The sequence below is a fragment of the Choloepus didactylus genome, chromosome 8 (assembly GCF_015220235.1).
Source record: "Choloepus didactylus isolate mChoDid1 chromosome 8, mChoDid1.pri, whole genome shotgun sequence".
Classification (NCBI taxonomy): domain Eukaryota; kingdom Metazoa; phylum Chordata; class Mammalia; order Pilosa; family Megalonychidae; genus Choloepus; species Choloepus didactylus.
In genome coordinates this window covers 129,227,951-129,245,207 of record NC_051314.1, presented here as the reverse complement: position 1 = coordinate 129,245,207, position 17,257 = coordinate 129,227,951, and the positions used below count along the sequence as shown (strand labels likewise).

Here is a 17,257-nt window from a genome sequence, read left to right as displayed (position 1 = left end):
ACACCCCCTCCCACCCCAAATCAGGGTGTTTATACCTTGTATTTCTGCTTCGGCATGTGCAACACCTTTTGGCACTTGCACATATGACCCTCTCATGCTAGAGAGCTGGTCCAGTAGGAATGGCCAGTGGTGATGGTGGGAGGGGTCATTTTCTTCTCTGCCCTAAAGTGTGTTGGAGGGAAGAATTGTGTCTGTGTTGGTCTGTAACTGGAACACTATTGGATTGGAACAAAGGACTTGAACTCAGAGACGTAACCAAGCCTTGCACTTAAGCCCACCAGCCTGAAGAAGGATTTCTGTGCTGGGACTGAAGCAAAAGGGGGCAGGGTTTCTGTTCTTACCCTGCCCCCAACCTGTGTTATGTTAGCCATCCTCCTGCCTCCTGCATCTTTATGCCTCTGAAACTCCTATCTGGAAGATGTGCATGGGTCTGTTGGAAGAAAACCCCCAAATTTTCTTTTTTCTGCCAGCTCCTCAGTTACAGGGCAGTCACTGGGATGAAGGAGGTAGTTCTCGAATAGGGCCCCAGGGAGGGAAGCAGCAGAGTAGGAGCTGCGATATCAGAGCCCACAGGTCATGAGGATCCTGTTGTGGCTGGAACCTTCTGCCTAGAGCCCCAAGGCTCCTGGAGTCGGAGGTGGGTGGAGAAGAGGGAAGGCAGGGAACCATTTGTATCCTCATGGTCGGGGACTCAGGCCCTCTTCTAATTGTCCACCCATCACTTTCTGGATGCCACCAGGCAAGTCTCATAAGCTTCCTTTTTTCTTTTTAAACTTTTTATTGTGGTAACTGTATACACAACATAAAATTCCCCCTTGTAACCACTTTCAAGTACGCAGTTCAGGGGTGTTCATTACATTCACAATGTTGTGCTCCCACCACCACCATCCATTACCAAACTTTTGTATCACCCTAAACAGAAACTCAGTACCCAGTAAGCATTAGCTCCCTAGTCCCCACCCCACCCCTGCCCCTGGTACTTTCTGTCTCTATGAGTTTGTGTATTCTAGTTATCTCATATAAGTGAAATTGAACAAAAGATGATGACAAGAGAAAGAAGACTTCAGGGTCTGAGGTCTGTTTTTGCCATTTTTTCAGGGCAAGTTGTTTGTCCTTGCTGAGCCTTGGTTTCTCCATTCCTCACCTGGGGATTGTAATTGCTTTTCTGTTCTGAAAGTCTTTTTGAAGGTGGGGTAATAGAGAACCTCAGTTTATTGTTCTGGTTATTACAAAGAACTTAATAAAAGCCCATGAACTCCCGGTTCTTCTGAAAGTTCCTGAGTGAACCATATCTGTGGTCTCCCACGATGGGGTGGGGTGTTGCTTGGGCCTGGGGTTTGTACTGGGTGGCCCATCTGGTGGGTTTTGGGGTGGGGCTTGAGGCGGAGCAGGAGGCCTCTGGGCCAGGCCTTGAGAGGTGAGCCAGGGATTATTTTTATCCTCTGTTGGTGGCACATGGCCCAGGCTTAACGATGCCATCTCTTCCCCGCCCCCACTCCCCCCTTCCAGGTCTCACTCTGGCAAGCCTGCCAGGTTCACTGTGGAGCATTTGGAGAAGGAGGAGGAGTGGGGACACTTCTGGATGGTGTTAGCTTACCTCCCCATTCCACTAGCCATGGAGCAGAGGCTGCTGGGAGGCCTGCCTAGAGAGGGAAGACAGCTGCCAGACCCTGCTGGGGGTGGGTAGGGTGGAGAGGCCAGCCAGGGTTAGTTCTAGACCCAGGGCAGCAGGGCCACACTGGGCTGGCATCAAGGCCATTTCAGTAACAAATCCCGTGGCCCAGGGCCTTGGGTGACCTGCTGCCCTGCTTTTCCTGGGAGACAACCAGTCACGGGGACGTGGAGTGCAGGTCCTTAGAAAACTGCACTTGTGGGGCACTGTCTGGCCCGAGGAGTCTCCAGTGCTCCCCAGGCCTGGTGTGTTCCACTAGGCTGCCCTGGGCTAGACATCTGCAGGGACAGACAGTGCTCATTTCCCTAGGCCAGTCTAGCTCAGGAGTGTAGGGGCAGGAAGGGGATTCCAAGGAGCAGCAGGGCCTGAGACCATGGCTTCTGGCTCTTGGAGGGGTCTGCTCTAGTTTGCTAATGCTGCTGGAATGCGAAACACCAGAAACGGATTGGCTTTTATAAAAGGGGGTTTATTTGGTTATACAGTTATAGTCTTAAGGCCATAAAGTGTCCAAGGTAACACATCAACAATTGACTGGAGGATGGTCAGTGGCGTCCGGAAAACCTCTGTTAGCTCAGAAGGCACATGGCTGGTTGTCTGCTTGCTCCTGGGTTGCGTCTGAAAATGGTGTTCTCCAAAATGTTGCTTTTGGGGCATTTGTCCTCTCTTATCTTCTCCAGAGCAAAAGTCTGCTTTCAGTGACCATCTTCAAACTGTCTTTCATCTGCAGCTCCTCTCTCAGCTCCTGCGCATTCTTCAAAGTGTCACTCTTGGCTGTAGAAAGTTCACTCCTTCTGTCTGAGCATATGTAGTGCTCTAGTAAACTAATCAAGGCCCATGCTGAATGGGCAGGGCCACACCTCCATGGAAATTATCCAATCAGTTATCACCTACAGTTGGGTGGGGAGCATCTCCATGGAAACACTCAAAGAATTACAATCTAATCAACACTAATATGTCTGCCCATACAAGATTGCATCAAAGATAATGGCATTTTGGGGAACATAATACATTAAAAGTGGCACAGGATCCCATAGGATTGGGGAAGGGGGCTGCCCTCCTTGCTGGCTCTCCTAACATTCTGGTCTCCACATCACCTCCGCCTGGCTCAGATTTTCCATCTGTGCTTAGTGTCAGGTCCAAGAGGAAAATCTGGGTTAAAGCCAGGTCCTAGGAGACCTTAGTCAGGGTCTTAAGGTTTGCGTACCTATTGGGTTCATTTAGTATATCAGATCTTCACTTGGGGTTTAATAAAATGATGACGACAAAAATATCTCTTATTGACACCCTGTGTCAGGCCCTGTCCTGGATAACATCTCATCTTATTGACCATCATGTGGGACATATCCCCAGCCTTCTCTGAGCAAACCCAGGTGAAAGTGTACATGGCATGTTTTGAGGCCAGTAGGAAAGCTCCCTGAGGAAGCGGAGGGTCTAGGTAGGAAGTGGGAGCCACAGACATTGTGGGCATGAAAAGGACCCTAGATCCCAACTAGAGCAATTTCTTGAGTAAACTGAGGCCCAGAGAAAGGCAGTGATTTGCCCACGTCACACACTTGGTTGCAGAACTGAAACCAAAACCATTTCCCAGACCTCACACTTTCATTTTACAAACCCCCAAAATAAATCCCAAAGGGAAAAAGGCACATGCAACTCGAGCTTTCTCAATGATGTGCCATAATCCAGACATTTCCAGAGATGTCCTTTTGGTTCCTGAAGCTAAACACAGTCATTTATCCTCCTATCAGAGAAATTATTCCACTAGGAGAACTTTTCAAATACCCATTCATTTGTTCTTTCACTTGTTTGCCAGCACTGTATGATGTGCCAAGGATTTAGTAGAAAAAGAATCAACCCTGCTGCCCTCCCCAAAGTGTAGTGAGGAGAAAAATCACTGGGCGATGGGTGCTAGGATACTGAAAGGGATCTGATGGAGTGCAGTCAATGGAGGCACCAAATCCAGATTTGGTTAGGGTCCTCTTCTAGAGGAGGTGACATTTTGGCTGGACCTTAAGGGTGAGCAGGAGTTGGGTAGCTGAAAGAGAGATGGGAAGAGAGTTAGAAGCAGCAGAGATCAGGGGTGTAGAAAGAGCTTAACATGCTGTGGGCAAGATGGGTAATTGAGTTTGGGGCTTGGGGGAGAGTGAGGAAGGGAGTGTAGAAGTGTAGAGGGTGGTGCAGATGGATGGAGGGTGTGGCAGGAGAGCAGGAATCAGCTGGTAAAGTTCCCTGTCAATCACACTCTGGAGTATGTGGTTTTAGCTTTATTTTGTTTTATTGTAACGTATATACAGAATAGTGATAACTTTCAAAGTAGAATTTACCAAGTAGTTAGAGAGCAGATTTCAAAGAATATTATGGGTATAGTTCTGCAATTTCAGTTATTTCCTTATTATGAAATATATACACAGAAAAAAGATATGTAGTTTTATCTTAAGAGCATGGGAAAGCCACTGAAAGATTTTAAGTAGAGGAATCACATGATCAGATTTGTGTTTTAGAAAAATCACTCTGGCAGCAGTGAAAAGCTTAGGAAGTCTGGACGGGGCTGCTATAGACATCCCGGGGCGCATTGGTGGGACTTGGGTCAGGGCAGTGAGAAAGAAAGAGCAGTGGATTCAGGAGACGTTTAGGAGGCAGAAGGACAGGATGTGGTTGTTAACAGGATGTAGGAGGTAAGAGGGAAAAGGCAGAATCTAATCCTAGGTTTCTGACCTCTGGGTAGGTGGTTGTGTTGTTTCCTGAAGGAGAACAGAGGAGGAGCAGGCTTCAGTGGCAAGCTGAGAAGGGTTTGGACGTGTTGAGTTTGAGGAGCATTGCCGACCTCTGATTAGAGATGCCTGGTGGGTAGTTGCTGTATTGGCCTAAAGCTCGGGGATACAGAGTTGGGGATCAAAAACATGGCAGAAGTGGAAGCCATCAGTGGGATCACCTGGGGCGTATGTGTATGGTTTTACCCGAGGAAAACATTCATGGAATGGGTCTGAGAGGAGGAAACCAAAGTAAGAAAGGGAGAATGAAGACAATGAGGTAGACAACTTCAGAAGGGTCTTGCTCATCCATTTATTTTGAGAATTGGCTTGTTAAGCTTGATGGAAAGCCTGGTGGGATTTATATTATAATTGGATAGAATTTATGATTTATTTATATAGAATTTATATTGTTTTCCCATCCATGAGCACACAATTTCTCTCCGTTTATTTTATTTTTTAACCTAAAATAACTGTATTGCTTCCAACGTATCCCTATCTGTTTCTTTTATATATTTCAAAAAAGTTACAGTTTTCTCTGAAAACATCTCCTATTTTGTTAGGTTTATCACTCGAAAAAATATGGCTTTGGTTTCTGTTGTAAATGGAATATTTAAAAAAATTATATTGTCTTGTAGCTTATTTCTGGTACAAAAGAATGCAGTTGATTTTGATATATTGATCTTGCTCAACTAGCTTAAAAGTTTTTATAATTTTTGGAATCTTCAATCTTCTATCATATTTTCTGAGAATGACAGTTTTATTTCTTTCCAATTTTTAAATATCTTTTTCTTGTCCTTTGTATAGGCTAGAACTTCTAGTATGGTGTGAATGTTAAGTGTTGGAAGTGAGCATTCTTTATCTTATTCCTTACTTTGAAGGGGTTTCATCAAGTTGGATATTTATTTTTTAGGTTTTTGTAAGATTAGGTTTTTATCAGATTAAGGAAATTTCCTTTTATTTCTAATAGTTTGCTAAGTTTTTATTGTGAATTTTATCAGAGGCTTTTTCTGAATTTATAGTTCAGAATGTGGTTTTCCCACTTCTATCTATCTATCTATGTCTCTCTCTGTCCATCCATCATCTACCTACATACTGACCTATCTATACATACATATTTTTATACTTGCATCACCAAATTAGTCATCATTGTTATTGTTTTGTTTTGTTTTGTTTTTTACAGTTAGTGTTGCTTAGATTTACACTTATCTTTACCTCCTTGTGTCTCATGCCTTCTTTTCATATTGATTCCTTTAAATTCTTTCTTTATTTTTTTATTTTTTGGTGTTTTTACAGTAAGGGCCTATTAGTGGTAAATTCTTTCCATCTTTGCCTGAAAATTCCTTTTTCAGTCTTCACTCTTGATATATATATTTTATTAGAGGAGTTGTAGGTTTACAGAAAAACCATGTAGAAAATGCCAAGTACCCAGGTACCCCCCACCACCACCAAACACACATTTTTCCCTATTATTAATGCTTTGCATTTAGTGTGATACCTTTGTTACAACAGTCTATATTTTACTTTAGGGTTCATTGTGTGGTATAGTCTTACGTTTTTGTGGTTGGGTTTTAAATTCTAGGTTGACAGTTTTTTTCTCTCAGTGATTTGGAGATGTTATCTTGGGTCTTCTAGAGTTACTTTTGAGAAGTTTGCTTAGTGATTTAGTAGTCCTTCCTTTGTAGGTAATCTGTCATTTTTCACTTTGGATGCTTTTAAGATCTACACCTTCTTTTTTATATTCTGCAGTGTCCTTAAAATATGTGTTTATTTTATTTGAATTTGTCCTGTTTAGGACTCAGTATGGTTCCCGAATTGGAGGATTCCTGTCTCTAATTAATTCTGAAAAGTTCCCTGCTATTATCTGTTCAGATGTTACTCTACCACATTTTTAATAGTCCCTCTTTCTGGAATTCTAATTGGAGGTATGTTGAACTGTTTTATTCTGTTTTCCATACCTGTATTCTCATTTTTAAAATATGTTTCTTATCTGTGTGTTCCCTTCTTGGTAATTTCCTTAGATCTGTCTTCCAGGTTCTTAATTCTTTCTCTAGCTGTATCGACTTTGCTGTTAGTTCTAGCCATTGAGTATGTAATTTCCGTGACTGAAATTTTCATTTCCAAATGTTTTATTTGACTCTTTTTTCCAGTCTACTATGTGTTTTTTAAGTGTCTTGTTTTTTCTCATGTTTCCATTTCCTTCTTTAAATCAACAATCATTTAAAACATAATTATATAACAGTTTCTATCTGATAGTTCAGTTATATCTGCACTTCTTAGGTATCTAACCACACTGAATCTTGATTATGGTGGATTGTTTCCTCTTATATGTTATCATTTTGGATTAGGAGAGCCTTTCTAGCAAGGCTTTATCTTTGGGAATCCTCTGCAGTCTGGGGTAAGATTATGTCCTTTCAGCTTGGAACCTCTGTTTGTTTTTTTATGAATTGGCTGGTAGTTCCTGGGTAATACAAAATTCAAATCTCAAATCTACTTAAGGGCAGGCCCTTGGTTACAAATTTATAGGTAGTACAATTTTTTATATCTAGAGTTTAGACCCAGACAGACCACCTTCCTTGTCATGCGTTGTCACTATTCCATCCTTTCTTTGAGGATTTAGATATGGCTCTCAGTTCCACCCTCTCCCCATCTCTCGGGTCTAAGGCCTCATCTCTGAATGGCCTGGACCCAGCACTGTGGGATCAAGAGGATTTTCTTGACCAAAAGGGGGAGGAGAGAGGAAACAAAATAAGGTTCCAGTGGCTGAGAGATTTCAAACGGAGTCAAGAGGTCACTCTGGAGGGTATTCTTATAGGCTATATAGATATCACCTTTTAGTCTTTAGTGTATTGCAATGGCTAGAGGGAAATACCTGAAGCTGTTGGACTGCAACCCAGTGACCTTGATTCTTGAAGACGATTGTGTAACTATGTAGCTCGCACAGTGTGACTGTGTGATTCTGAAAACCTTGTGGGTCACACTCCCTTTATCCAGTGTATGGACAGATGAGTGGACTAATGGGGACAAAAATTAGATGAAGAATATGGTGGGATGGAGGGGATGGAAAGATTTAGTGTTGTTTTTTGCTTTTATTTTTATTTTGGAGTAAGGAAAAGTTTCAAAAATTTATTCTGGTGATGAATGCACAACTGTATGATGGTGCTGTGAATAACTGTACACTGTGGATGACTGTAGGGTGTGTGATTATATCAAATTACACTATTAAAAAAAGTAAATATATAGTGGGGGAGGAGGGGAATGGGATGTTTTGAATGTTCTTTTTTATTTTAATTTTATGTTTTTGGAGTAATGAAAGTGTTCAAAGTTTGAGGCAATGAAAGCACAACTACATGACGATACTGTGAACAAATGGTTTGAATGATTTTATGTTATGTGATTATATCAATAAAATTGCATTTAAAAAAAAACAGTCTCTTCGTTGCGGCGATCCACTTCACCTCTTGCCTCCCAAGGCTACTGTAGCTTCAGCTCATTTGCTTACTTTTTAGAGTTCTCTCATTTGGGGCCTCTAAGGATTTTCTTTTGAAATCAGCTCTGCATTTAAAAATGTATTTATTATAGTTGATCTATCATTTCTAGGTTTCTTTTATGAAGTGAGAGTCTTAAAGTCATCTTGTCTACCATATTGCCAACAATTAAGTTGACAACTTTTTTAGGAAGTTTGTTTCAGAAGGTACAGAAAAATGTTGCAAAGTTCATGATAGAATCAAGACCCGAATTCCTGGTGGAGGTTAAGCTAGTTTCTTGCGGATTAAGAGACCCCTCAGACAACCCTTCATGGAAGTTGACTTCCAGTGCCACGGAGAGGCCTGGGACCCTGCAGGGCTGGGGTCGAGGTCCAGCTGCCCCTTTACTCGTGACCTTGGGTGAGTCCTCAGGCTTCTCTGGCCTTGGTGTCCTCATCAGGAAGGGACTGGATGTGGTTTCCTCTGGAGTGTCTGCTTTTGTTTCCATGGTTCCAACCTCCTTCCACCCGCACAGCCGAGCCAGCAGCCTGGCCGAGCTCCTCGGTCCTCCACCTCCCTTCCAGTGCCTTCCCAGACGCAGCTGTGGAGGCTGACCACACTCGCCCTCACACCCACACTTGCAGCCCCTCTCTGTGAAGGTCTTTGTCCATCTGGAGGCTGCGGGCCAGGCCGGGGGTCCAGGGGCGTGGGTGGTGGTGGGGGAGAGTCGAGTGAGGGAACCTCTGGGAAGGTCTGATCTCAGAAGCTGCTGGAGGGCAGTGGGTGGGAACTCGGCTTTAGACCCCTGGGTCTGGGTTTGGGCTGACGGACCACAATGCTCATGACTAATGGGGGAGAAGGAAAGGGGGTGATGTGTGTCATTGGGAGAGGCCCTGCTTGCAGATGTGCTCAGTGGCTGGGAGAGGGGAGGGCTGGAGGAGGTGAGTGTTTCCACACTGTGTGTCTCTTCCAAACACTGCCTTGCAGACTACCAGTATGGGCTGCTCCTTCCCAAAGTTTTGTGAGTTGTGTCAAGAAATTTACAGCTTGGACAGTTTGCTCCCCAGAGAGGTCTCTGGGTTTGTCTCATGGTTGTCAGCCTCCAGAAGCACCAGCAACTCCTCCTGCCATCGCCCCAACCTGTGAGAATCTGCCAGGGCTAAAAATCTTCTTTTAAAGAGAAAGAAAGCAGATGAGGGGTGCCCAGGGGCTGGCAGGGAGGGGAGTGTCAGGTCGTTGCTTAATGGGTACAGAATTTCTCTTTGAGGTGGTGGGTACAGAATTTCTCTGAGGTGATGGAAAGCTTTGGAAACAGTGGTGATGGTTGCACAACACGGGAATGTAATTAACGCCTCTGAATGGTACACTTAAAAATGGTTAAAATGGCAAATTTTATGTTAAATATATTTTACCACATTAAGTTGAGAAAAACATTATTTTAAAAAATGAATCTGAGCTGGAGATGGAAGGAAGAGAATGCTGGCCGGCATTTCATTTTGCATCCTTTTTTGCCCAGCACTCATTAGTGCCAGGACATCCCCTGGCATTTGGTCCTTCTCTCCCCGTTGTGAAACGTGGATCCTTAGATCCGAGCTCAGATCTTGCAGGTTGCTCTGCTCTTTTGATACAGAGGGGGAGCTCAGGCTTCTGAAGGGGAAATGACCCACCCAAGAGCCCAAGTCTCTGGACTCTTTCAGACCTCTTGGTCCCCTGAAATCCCTGGCCTTTCCCTCCACACCCCTGTGCTGGGGACGGGCAGGTGGTTTGGGGACTCTGGCACCCCATGGCGGGCCCTCTGCCCCATGGCCCACACAGTTCCCCCACTTCTCACCAGTGCTGTGGTTTCTGTCCCCACAGGTCCAACGGGTGCTCCTCCAAGCGGAGCCTTGGAGGGCAAGGCCGGCACCATTACCTCCAACGAGTGGAGCTCTCCCAACTCCCCGGAGGGGAGCAACGTCTCGGGGGGCAGTCAGGCGTTGGACAAGCCCATCGACAACGATGCAGAGGGTGTGTGGAGCCCAGACATCGAACAGAGCTTCCAGGAGGCCCTGGCCATCTACCCACCCTGCGGCCGGCGCAAGATCATCCTGTCGGATGAGGGCAAGATGTATGGTAAGGAGCCTATCAGGCCAGGCAGTGGGCCCCTGTGCTCTGGCTCAAGCCCTGCACGTGAGGGACTGGACACAGTGACCTTGGGGCATGAGTGGGTGTGGAGGGTGGGGCACAGAGGGGTGCGAAACTGTGGTGGTGGAAAGCTTGGGAAAAGGGGGCTCTGGCCAAGGTAGAGCATCTCCCCAGAGGAGAGGGGAAGAATCCAGCAAGCCACACCCCAGGCAAATACCTGAGCATCACCCAGCTCAAGAACAGGATCGCTGGACTCATTCATTCATTCACTCATTCATGCCGCAAACATACATTGAGCCTTCTGTGTGCCAGGGGTGGGTGGGTCAGATCCAGTCCCTGCTTTGGGGACGCTCCCAGGGTGGAGAAGGTGAGCACACACGGCTGTAATCCAAGGCTGACTGCGGAGCTGTCTGAGTGCTGCAAGCCATTCCCTCAGGAAAGGTCACCTCCAGCTGGGGTGGTCAGAAGGAGCCTTGTTCTTTGCGAGTGGCTGCAGAGCCAGAAAACACTGATATACTTTCTGTCTAGCTGCCACTTGGGGCCAAACAGTCTGCGTGGGGTCATGTGGAATTTTGCATGGAAGAGAAGGGCCGCTGGCGAAGCAAACAACAGAAACAAAACTGAACGGCTGGACATCCCTTTGGAAAGTCCCCCAGGACCCCCAGCTTGAGACATCCATTTTGGGAGCTCTGTAACTGGCCAGAGTCAGCAGCTCCCGACATGACGGCTCCAGGCCAGTGGCCCACCGGGGTTTCCATTCAAGCGCCTCCCACCCCCGGCCCTTCCAGCACAGGTGCTTTGCCGGCTGGTTAGGGGCCCCTGGGGACTGAGCAAATTCAAATCTAGTTTGTTATGGCCCAGGGAGTGGCAGAGTTCCCAAAAGTCCTCCATTCATCCTTCACCTGTCGCCTTCCCTACACTGCCCAAATGATTTCTTCCCTTTGGCTGTTTGGGGCAGACCAGAGCCGGGTACTCTTGCCCATCTCTCTTTCCCAGCCACACCTCCCTGGCTTTGCTGAGTATTCCTCCTGCAGGTATCCATCCCTCCCCTGTGCTAACCGCTTCCTCCTGCTCTGAGGGTGGCTTCTTATTTTTGGCCCCTGGGGAAGCTTTCTGTAGGAGGTGGCTGATGTGCGTGGGGTACCTGTTGGGTGCAAGGTGTGCTGGGTGCTTTACACATGTTATCCGCACTCAGCTGGTGAGGAATCCGAGCCCCTGGGTGCCGAGACTCTTTCCACTGCTTCGTGGGGAATGGGGTGGGTGCTGCCCATGAGCTGGGGTGTGGAGATGAGAAAGTGCAGGGAAGGGCTGCCAGTTTGGTTGGAGACACTTTACCCAGGACACTTGGCAGATCGTGCAAAACATCAGCATGCAAGAGGCATTCAGCAAAAGGAGAGCACTGAGGGTGCTGCAGGAGTCTGGGAAGGCCCTGGGGGGATGCAGACGGTGGCAGCTCCATAGACATTTCTTTGAGTGCCTTGTGGACCAGGGGCTCGGGATGCTTCGTCTTTAGTCACTTCTATCCTTACACTCCCTTGTGGGAAGAAATTGGGGTTAGGAGACATCTGCGGCAACATGGACAATCACAGCAGAGCCATGCATGGAAAATGTGGGGCACTGGTCTCTTGGCAGTGCTTGGGTTGGAGATCTGTGTGGCAGGAGGGGAGCCTGAGCAGGGCAAGCAGGTGAAAGCGGTGCTTGGCAGACTTCTGGGTTCTGGCCATGGTGGTGAACCCGTAGAGGTCTCGTGCTAGAATCGGAGGGGAGGAGATGGGAGACGACAGAGAGGAGGGCGAGGAGGAAGGGAGAGGAGAGGGACAGTGGCCAGGAGCCTTTTTTTTTTAAATATATATACAGTCATCCAAAGTGTATAATAAATTGTTCACAGTATCATATAGTCGTGCATTCAAAACCACAATCAGTTGTTTAAATTAAGATTTATTCACATACCTACAATCATCCAAAGTATACAATCCATTGATCACATTACCATCATATAGTTGTTCATTCATTAGCCCTATTTTTTTTAACATTTTCCTTGTACCAGAAAAAGTGAAAGCAAGAATAAAAAATACAAGAGTAAAAACAAGAACACCCAAATTGTACCCCCCCATTCTTCCTTCAGGTTTTTTTTTTTTTTTTTTTTTTTTGCCCCCATTTTTCCACTCATCCATCCATACACTGGACAAAGGGGAGTGTGGTCCACATGGCTTTCCCAATCACATTGTCACACCTCATAAGCTACATTTTTATACGATTGTCTTCAAGATTCAAGGGTTCTGGGTTGTAGTTTGATAGTTTCAGGTATTTACTGCTAGCTACTCCAAGTCATTAGAACCAGAAGCATAAGAGTGCCCACCAGAGTGACCTCTTGGCTCCTTCTGGAATCTCTCTGCCACTGAAGCTTATATCATTTCCTTTCACATCCCCCTTTTGGTCAAGAAGATGTTCTCCGTCCCACGATGCCAGGTCTGCATTCCTCCCCGGGAGTCATATTCCACATTGCCAGGGCAGGAGCCTCTTAATTACATTTGGTACGACTCGGGAGCTCCCAGAGGACTTTGGTATCCATTATCTCTTTGATCCTTTCAGGGGAGGTGAGGGAGGAATTTTAATTTCCGTCTTGCACGTGGGGAAATGGAAGCACAGAGAAGCCAAGGATTTCTCCCAGTGTCTCAGTTAGTCACTGGGGGAGTGGGGACTAGAACCTAGTTCTCCTGCCTCCCTACGCGCCTTCTCCCTCCCCCATGGCCTTGGTGAGCTCTGGGAAGCCAGCCTCCCTGCTCCTTTCCTCTTCCCCACCCCAGCCTGCAGCGTGGTCCCAGCTCCACATGGGTCAGGCCCTGGGCAGGGGCCTGGTGGGAGGCTGCACCCCAGCGTCTGCTGACAAACCCAGCCCCCACAGCACCTGTCCTCCACGAGTTCAGATCCTCCTGGGATCTCACGCTGGCTTATCCCCATGTCTTCTCAGCAGTCATGGTATCTGAGCCAAGGATGGGCTGTGTAGGGAGTTGATGGAGGGGCTCTGCAGGGCTGACCAGTCCAGCTGGGAGGTATATATAGCTCTGAGCTCAGCCCCAGTGTGTGCAGTGTGGGGGCGGGGGCAGGGGGTGCTGAGTCAGATCTAATCTCAGTCTGGCTCCTCTTCTGTTTTCTCGTCGTCCCATGAGGGACCCTCTCTCCCGCCTTCTCTGCTCCATTTTGTCTTCTGGCCTCCCTAAGAGCCTGAGAGTGGGAAGCTGGCCTCAGGCAGGGAGAAGAGCTAACTTCACTCCCTAGTGCTGAGAGGAGGATTTGAGGCCAGGGGCGTTGGCCTTGGCTTTTTGTGGAGGGATTGAGCCTGCTCCCAGCCCAGGCCACTGCACTCAGGGAGCAAGTCACTCCATCCCGGGCCAGGCAGACATGCAGATGACATGTCCAGCAGCATGGCAGATTAGCACCTGCTGTTTCTGAGCTGGGTCTCCCACGCAGTAGGCTGTGGCCCTCCCCTTGAGCACCCCTGCCTCTCCTGGCCGACCCCTGGCCTGGGGCTGCTCGCCCTCTCCTGCCCACAGCCATTTCCATTTTTGCCCTGTCACTGCGTGACCCTAGCCCTGGCATCGCATGTTGCCATGCTGGACACTGACCTCCTGTGGCCTGGGTGGGCAGGGGGAGAGGAGGGGAGGGTGGGGAGCTTGTTTCCCCGTCTGCCCTCACACTTCCTTTCCCTCTCCTGGCAGTTCAGCACTGGCCCTGGGCTGCCTCGCTTTCTCCCTCCTGTGGCTGCTCTAACAGCCTTCCTCTTTGCAGGCATCCCTTTTTGCATGCTGTGCCTGCCACCCTCCTGGGCTGCTTCACACTCTTTTCTGGAAGTTGCTCTTGAATTTCCTGAGTCTTTCTGCCTGCTTCTCCTCTCCTTGCTTTTTCCTCCCCATGCCTGTTAGCAGTCTTTGCTTATTAAGGGCCCACCTGCTCTGAGCCAGGCCTGGTCTCCAGGACTTCACAGTCTAACAAGGGGAGCAGGAAATGCATCTTGGGAAAGTTGGCTAACCACCCAAGCAGACATGTATGTTGTAGACAGCCATAAGCTGGGGGGCCGGGTTGTCTTGGAAGTTTTCTTGAAGGAAGCCGAGCTGGAGCTGGGTAGAGGAGGGTGGGTGCTCCGGGCAGGGGGCAAGAGCCCAGCGGCAGGAGTCTGCACGGTGGGTGAGGAGGATCTGGGCACAGAGGTATCATGTCAGGGGTGAAGGAGCCACTCATTTTAAGGATAAGGAGCAGATCCAGCCACTAGGCCAATTAGAGGCCAAGTCAGGACAAGCACTGAGGCTGCCTGCTCTTCCGCTGACACAAGGGGGTGGAAGGTCAGGGAGCCCCCTGAGCGTCCCCTGCTCCTCTGCTTCCTTGCTGGGCATTTGCTCCTCTACTGTGTTGCCCTGTAGGCTTCCAGCTTTTCCACGTTTCCCCCCTTCTGGCCAGAACCACCCTGACTTCATGAAGTAAGAGGCTGGATAGTGTGAGCCTGGATTGAGATCCACTGGCTGCCCCTGATAGCTAATGTGTCTGTGGGCAAACTGTTCGTCCTAGTTCTGAGCTTCCGAGTCTGCATGTGTGAAGTGGCAATAGCAGATACTGCTCCTGCTGTTGGGTGTTGTTGGAAGGATGGGGGCACACATTAGGTGCTAAATAAATGAGACTGAGAAAGGCCAAGTGCCCAGGGCCTGTGGAGGGTGTCACAAGTTTTCTTCTTGGCTCACAACCTTCTCCAGCCCCAGGTGTTTATAGCTTTGGTTGATCCCTGGACGGAGAGGCCCGGGGCTACCTGGGTTCTGCAGGAGAGCGACAGAGAGCTCATTGAAGCCCAGTGAATCCCGAGAGGCCTCTGGCCAGAGCGGTCCAGCGTCCTGCACTTGCAGTTCCCTCTTCTCTTGGGAGGTCGGCGGGGAGACTCACAGCCTCGGCGGCTCAGCCCTTTGCAGTTTTGAAATCTAATAACGTAGTTATAGCAGGGCTAATTAACAACATTATGATTGCAATACAGTTATTACAATGAACAGTACTGACGGTGCTAGCTAATTTTACCGACCTACCGGGTGGCAGGTGCTTCACGGACCTTACATCAGTTAATACTGAGGATGGCGTCCTAGGTGTGGTTAGCCTCGTTTATTAGGTGAGGAAACGGAGCCTCTGAGAAGTTAGGTAAGTGGCCTGAGATCACGCAGTGAGTAGCTGCTTTGCCGTTCCTCTGTGTCCTGAGGCCTCGACTGAAAAGAGAACAGAAGGTCCGAGAAGCAGGAAGACTCAGGCGCAAAGAGGGGGCAGGGCGGAGAGAGGGGGCTCAGCATGGCAGAGGTGAGATGCTGAAATGACCCATACACTGGAGATGGGATCACGGTTTTAGTGGTGAAGCGTGACTGAGGAAAGGACGGGGCACCTGGCGGGGTGTGCGTGATCCTGAGCGTGAGCCAGTGGTTCTGCTGGGACCCTGGACAGGAGGGGCCCACCCTTGGCCTGTGGTCAGTGGCAGAGTATCCTTGTCATCCAGCTCCACTTCCCCCATCAGCAGTCCTCACCCCTGCAGAGATGTGTGACACGGGTCCCCTGATGGCTGGGCCCAGGGTCTGGGGAGTGCACCCTTCCAGCCCCACCCAGGTGCTTTCTGGGGTTGGCTGAGACCAGCTGCCATGTGGCGATGTCTGGCTGCCTGGCCTGTCTGCACCGAGGTCGTGTAGAGCTTGCAGGCCCCAGCCTTCCTCTGCACCCCCACCCTGCAATCTCAGCCACCAGAGGGGCAAGGCCTTTGCCTGGGCTCTCACAGCTGGTGGTGGAGCTGGGGCAGGGATACAGCTCTTTTTCCTCCCCGCCAACTCACCTGGGTATTCTCCAGTTCCTTGTTGCTCTCCCTGGCTGGCCTTCACCATGGTGTCAGGCTCTTCTTCTCGGGCCACACCCCCTGCTCCCCTCCCCTCCTGTCCCTGACTCTGTGAGCCTCCTGGTATCCCCAGTATTCTGGGCACGTTGGCTCCGGGTACCACTGGACATGAGGGAGCAGAAGCAGGTGGACAGACTCGTGGGTCCAAAGTGTCAGCTCTGCCTCTAAGACCTGGGTTAGGGCAAGGGGTAGTCAGACGATACCAAGGATTTGCTTCATGCAGAGACCCAGAGAATCGGGAATGGATCCAGAGGGAGGGAGCAGAGTGGTCGGTCGTGGAGGCAGCTTGCAGCTAAGCAGGGGAGGGCAGCCCTGGGAAAAGCTGCCCTTGTGTGGCAGTTTCAAAAGTTTTGAACCTGAGCATAGCCTGGGAAAATGTATCTTCCAGTGGTGCCTGGGACACTAACAAGCTGTGTGACTTTGCAGAAACCTCTTCCTCTCTCTGGCCTCAGTTTCTTCCTTGGGCTAGACAGGATCGTCTGGGGTCACCTGGTCCGGCATCAGCCTCTAAGAGAGATGGTCCAGTAGCTAAGAGTTAGGCTCGGGAACCATGTTGCGAGGATTTGAGTCTCAACCGCTTGTAGGTCTGTGGCCTGGACAGGTTTGTAAACCTCCTCGGGCCTGTGTTTCCCCGTCTATAGATTGGAGATGATGGTAGTGAGCTGTCACAAGAATTGAATGAGTGCGTACGAACAAAGCTGGCAGTATTCGGCACATGGAGGTGCTCAATAAGTGTTCGTTATGGTTATTGGTGTGTAAGAACAAAAGAAAGTACAGCAGTTCCCTGCATGTGTCTAAAGCCTGGGTGAGGCCAGCTGGCCCAGAGGCAGTGGGATGGCCAGGCTGACCCCGGTGTCAGGAAGGAAGCTGTTTGGGCCCTTGGCTAGGCACACCTACAGAAACCCAGCCCTTCGCTCCCACACCGGGGCCTGTTCTCAACTGCTGGCGTCATCCGCAGACAAGCAGAGCGGGTAGACGGAGTGATAGTCCAAGACAAGCCGGCCAGGGAGGGGAGGGAGCGCAACTTGAAAAATCACAAAGGCAGCCGTGGACCCCTGGGCTTTGGCCCCTATCCCAGCCCCGCTGCTGGCCTCTCACCGGAGCTGAGGGCCTGTCTGGTAGCAGAGGCCCTGAACCCGGAGGGGGCAGTGGGGCTGGGCTGGGGCTCTGTCTTTGTGATTTGGGGCACCTTGCCCCTCAGGCTGGGCCATCTGGAGTCTGGAGTGAGGATCCTGGCCAGTGGGCAGCGGCCTCCCTGGCTGCAGGAGGCCCAACCCTGGATGAGGAGTCAGGGGTCTGCCTGGGGCTGGGAGAAGGGCTCCCACTAGTGAGTGAACTC

At 49.2% G+C, this 17,257-nt stretch overlaps 1 protein-coding gene across 1 annotated transcript in view; it reads left to right on the top strand.

Annotated features, from left to right (window-relative positions):
- The window catches only part of TEAD4 (TEA domain transcription factor 4), a 65,984-nt gene that overhangs the window by 21,518 nt on the left and 27,209 nt on the right, over positions 1-17,257 (top strand). Inside the window, exon 4 of the mRNA XM_037847513.1 lies at positions 9,744-9,998. Within this exon, the coding sequence (XP_037703441.1) occupies positions 9,744-9,998 (255 nt within the window). The remainder of the gene's footprint in view (positions 1-9,743; positions 9,999-17,257) is intronic.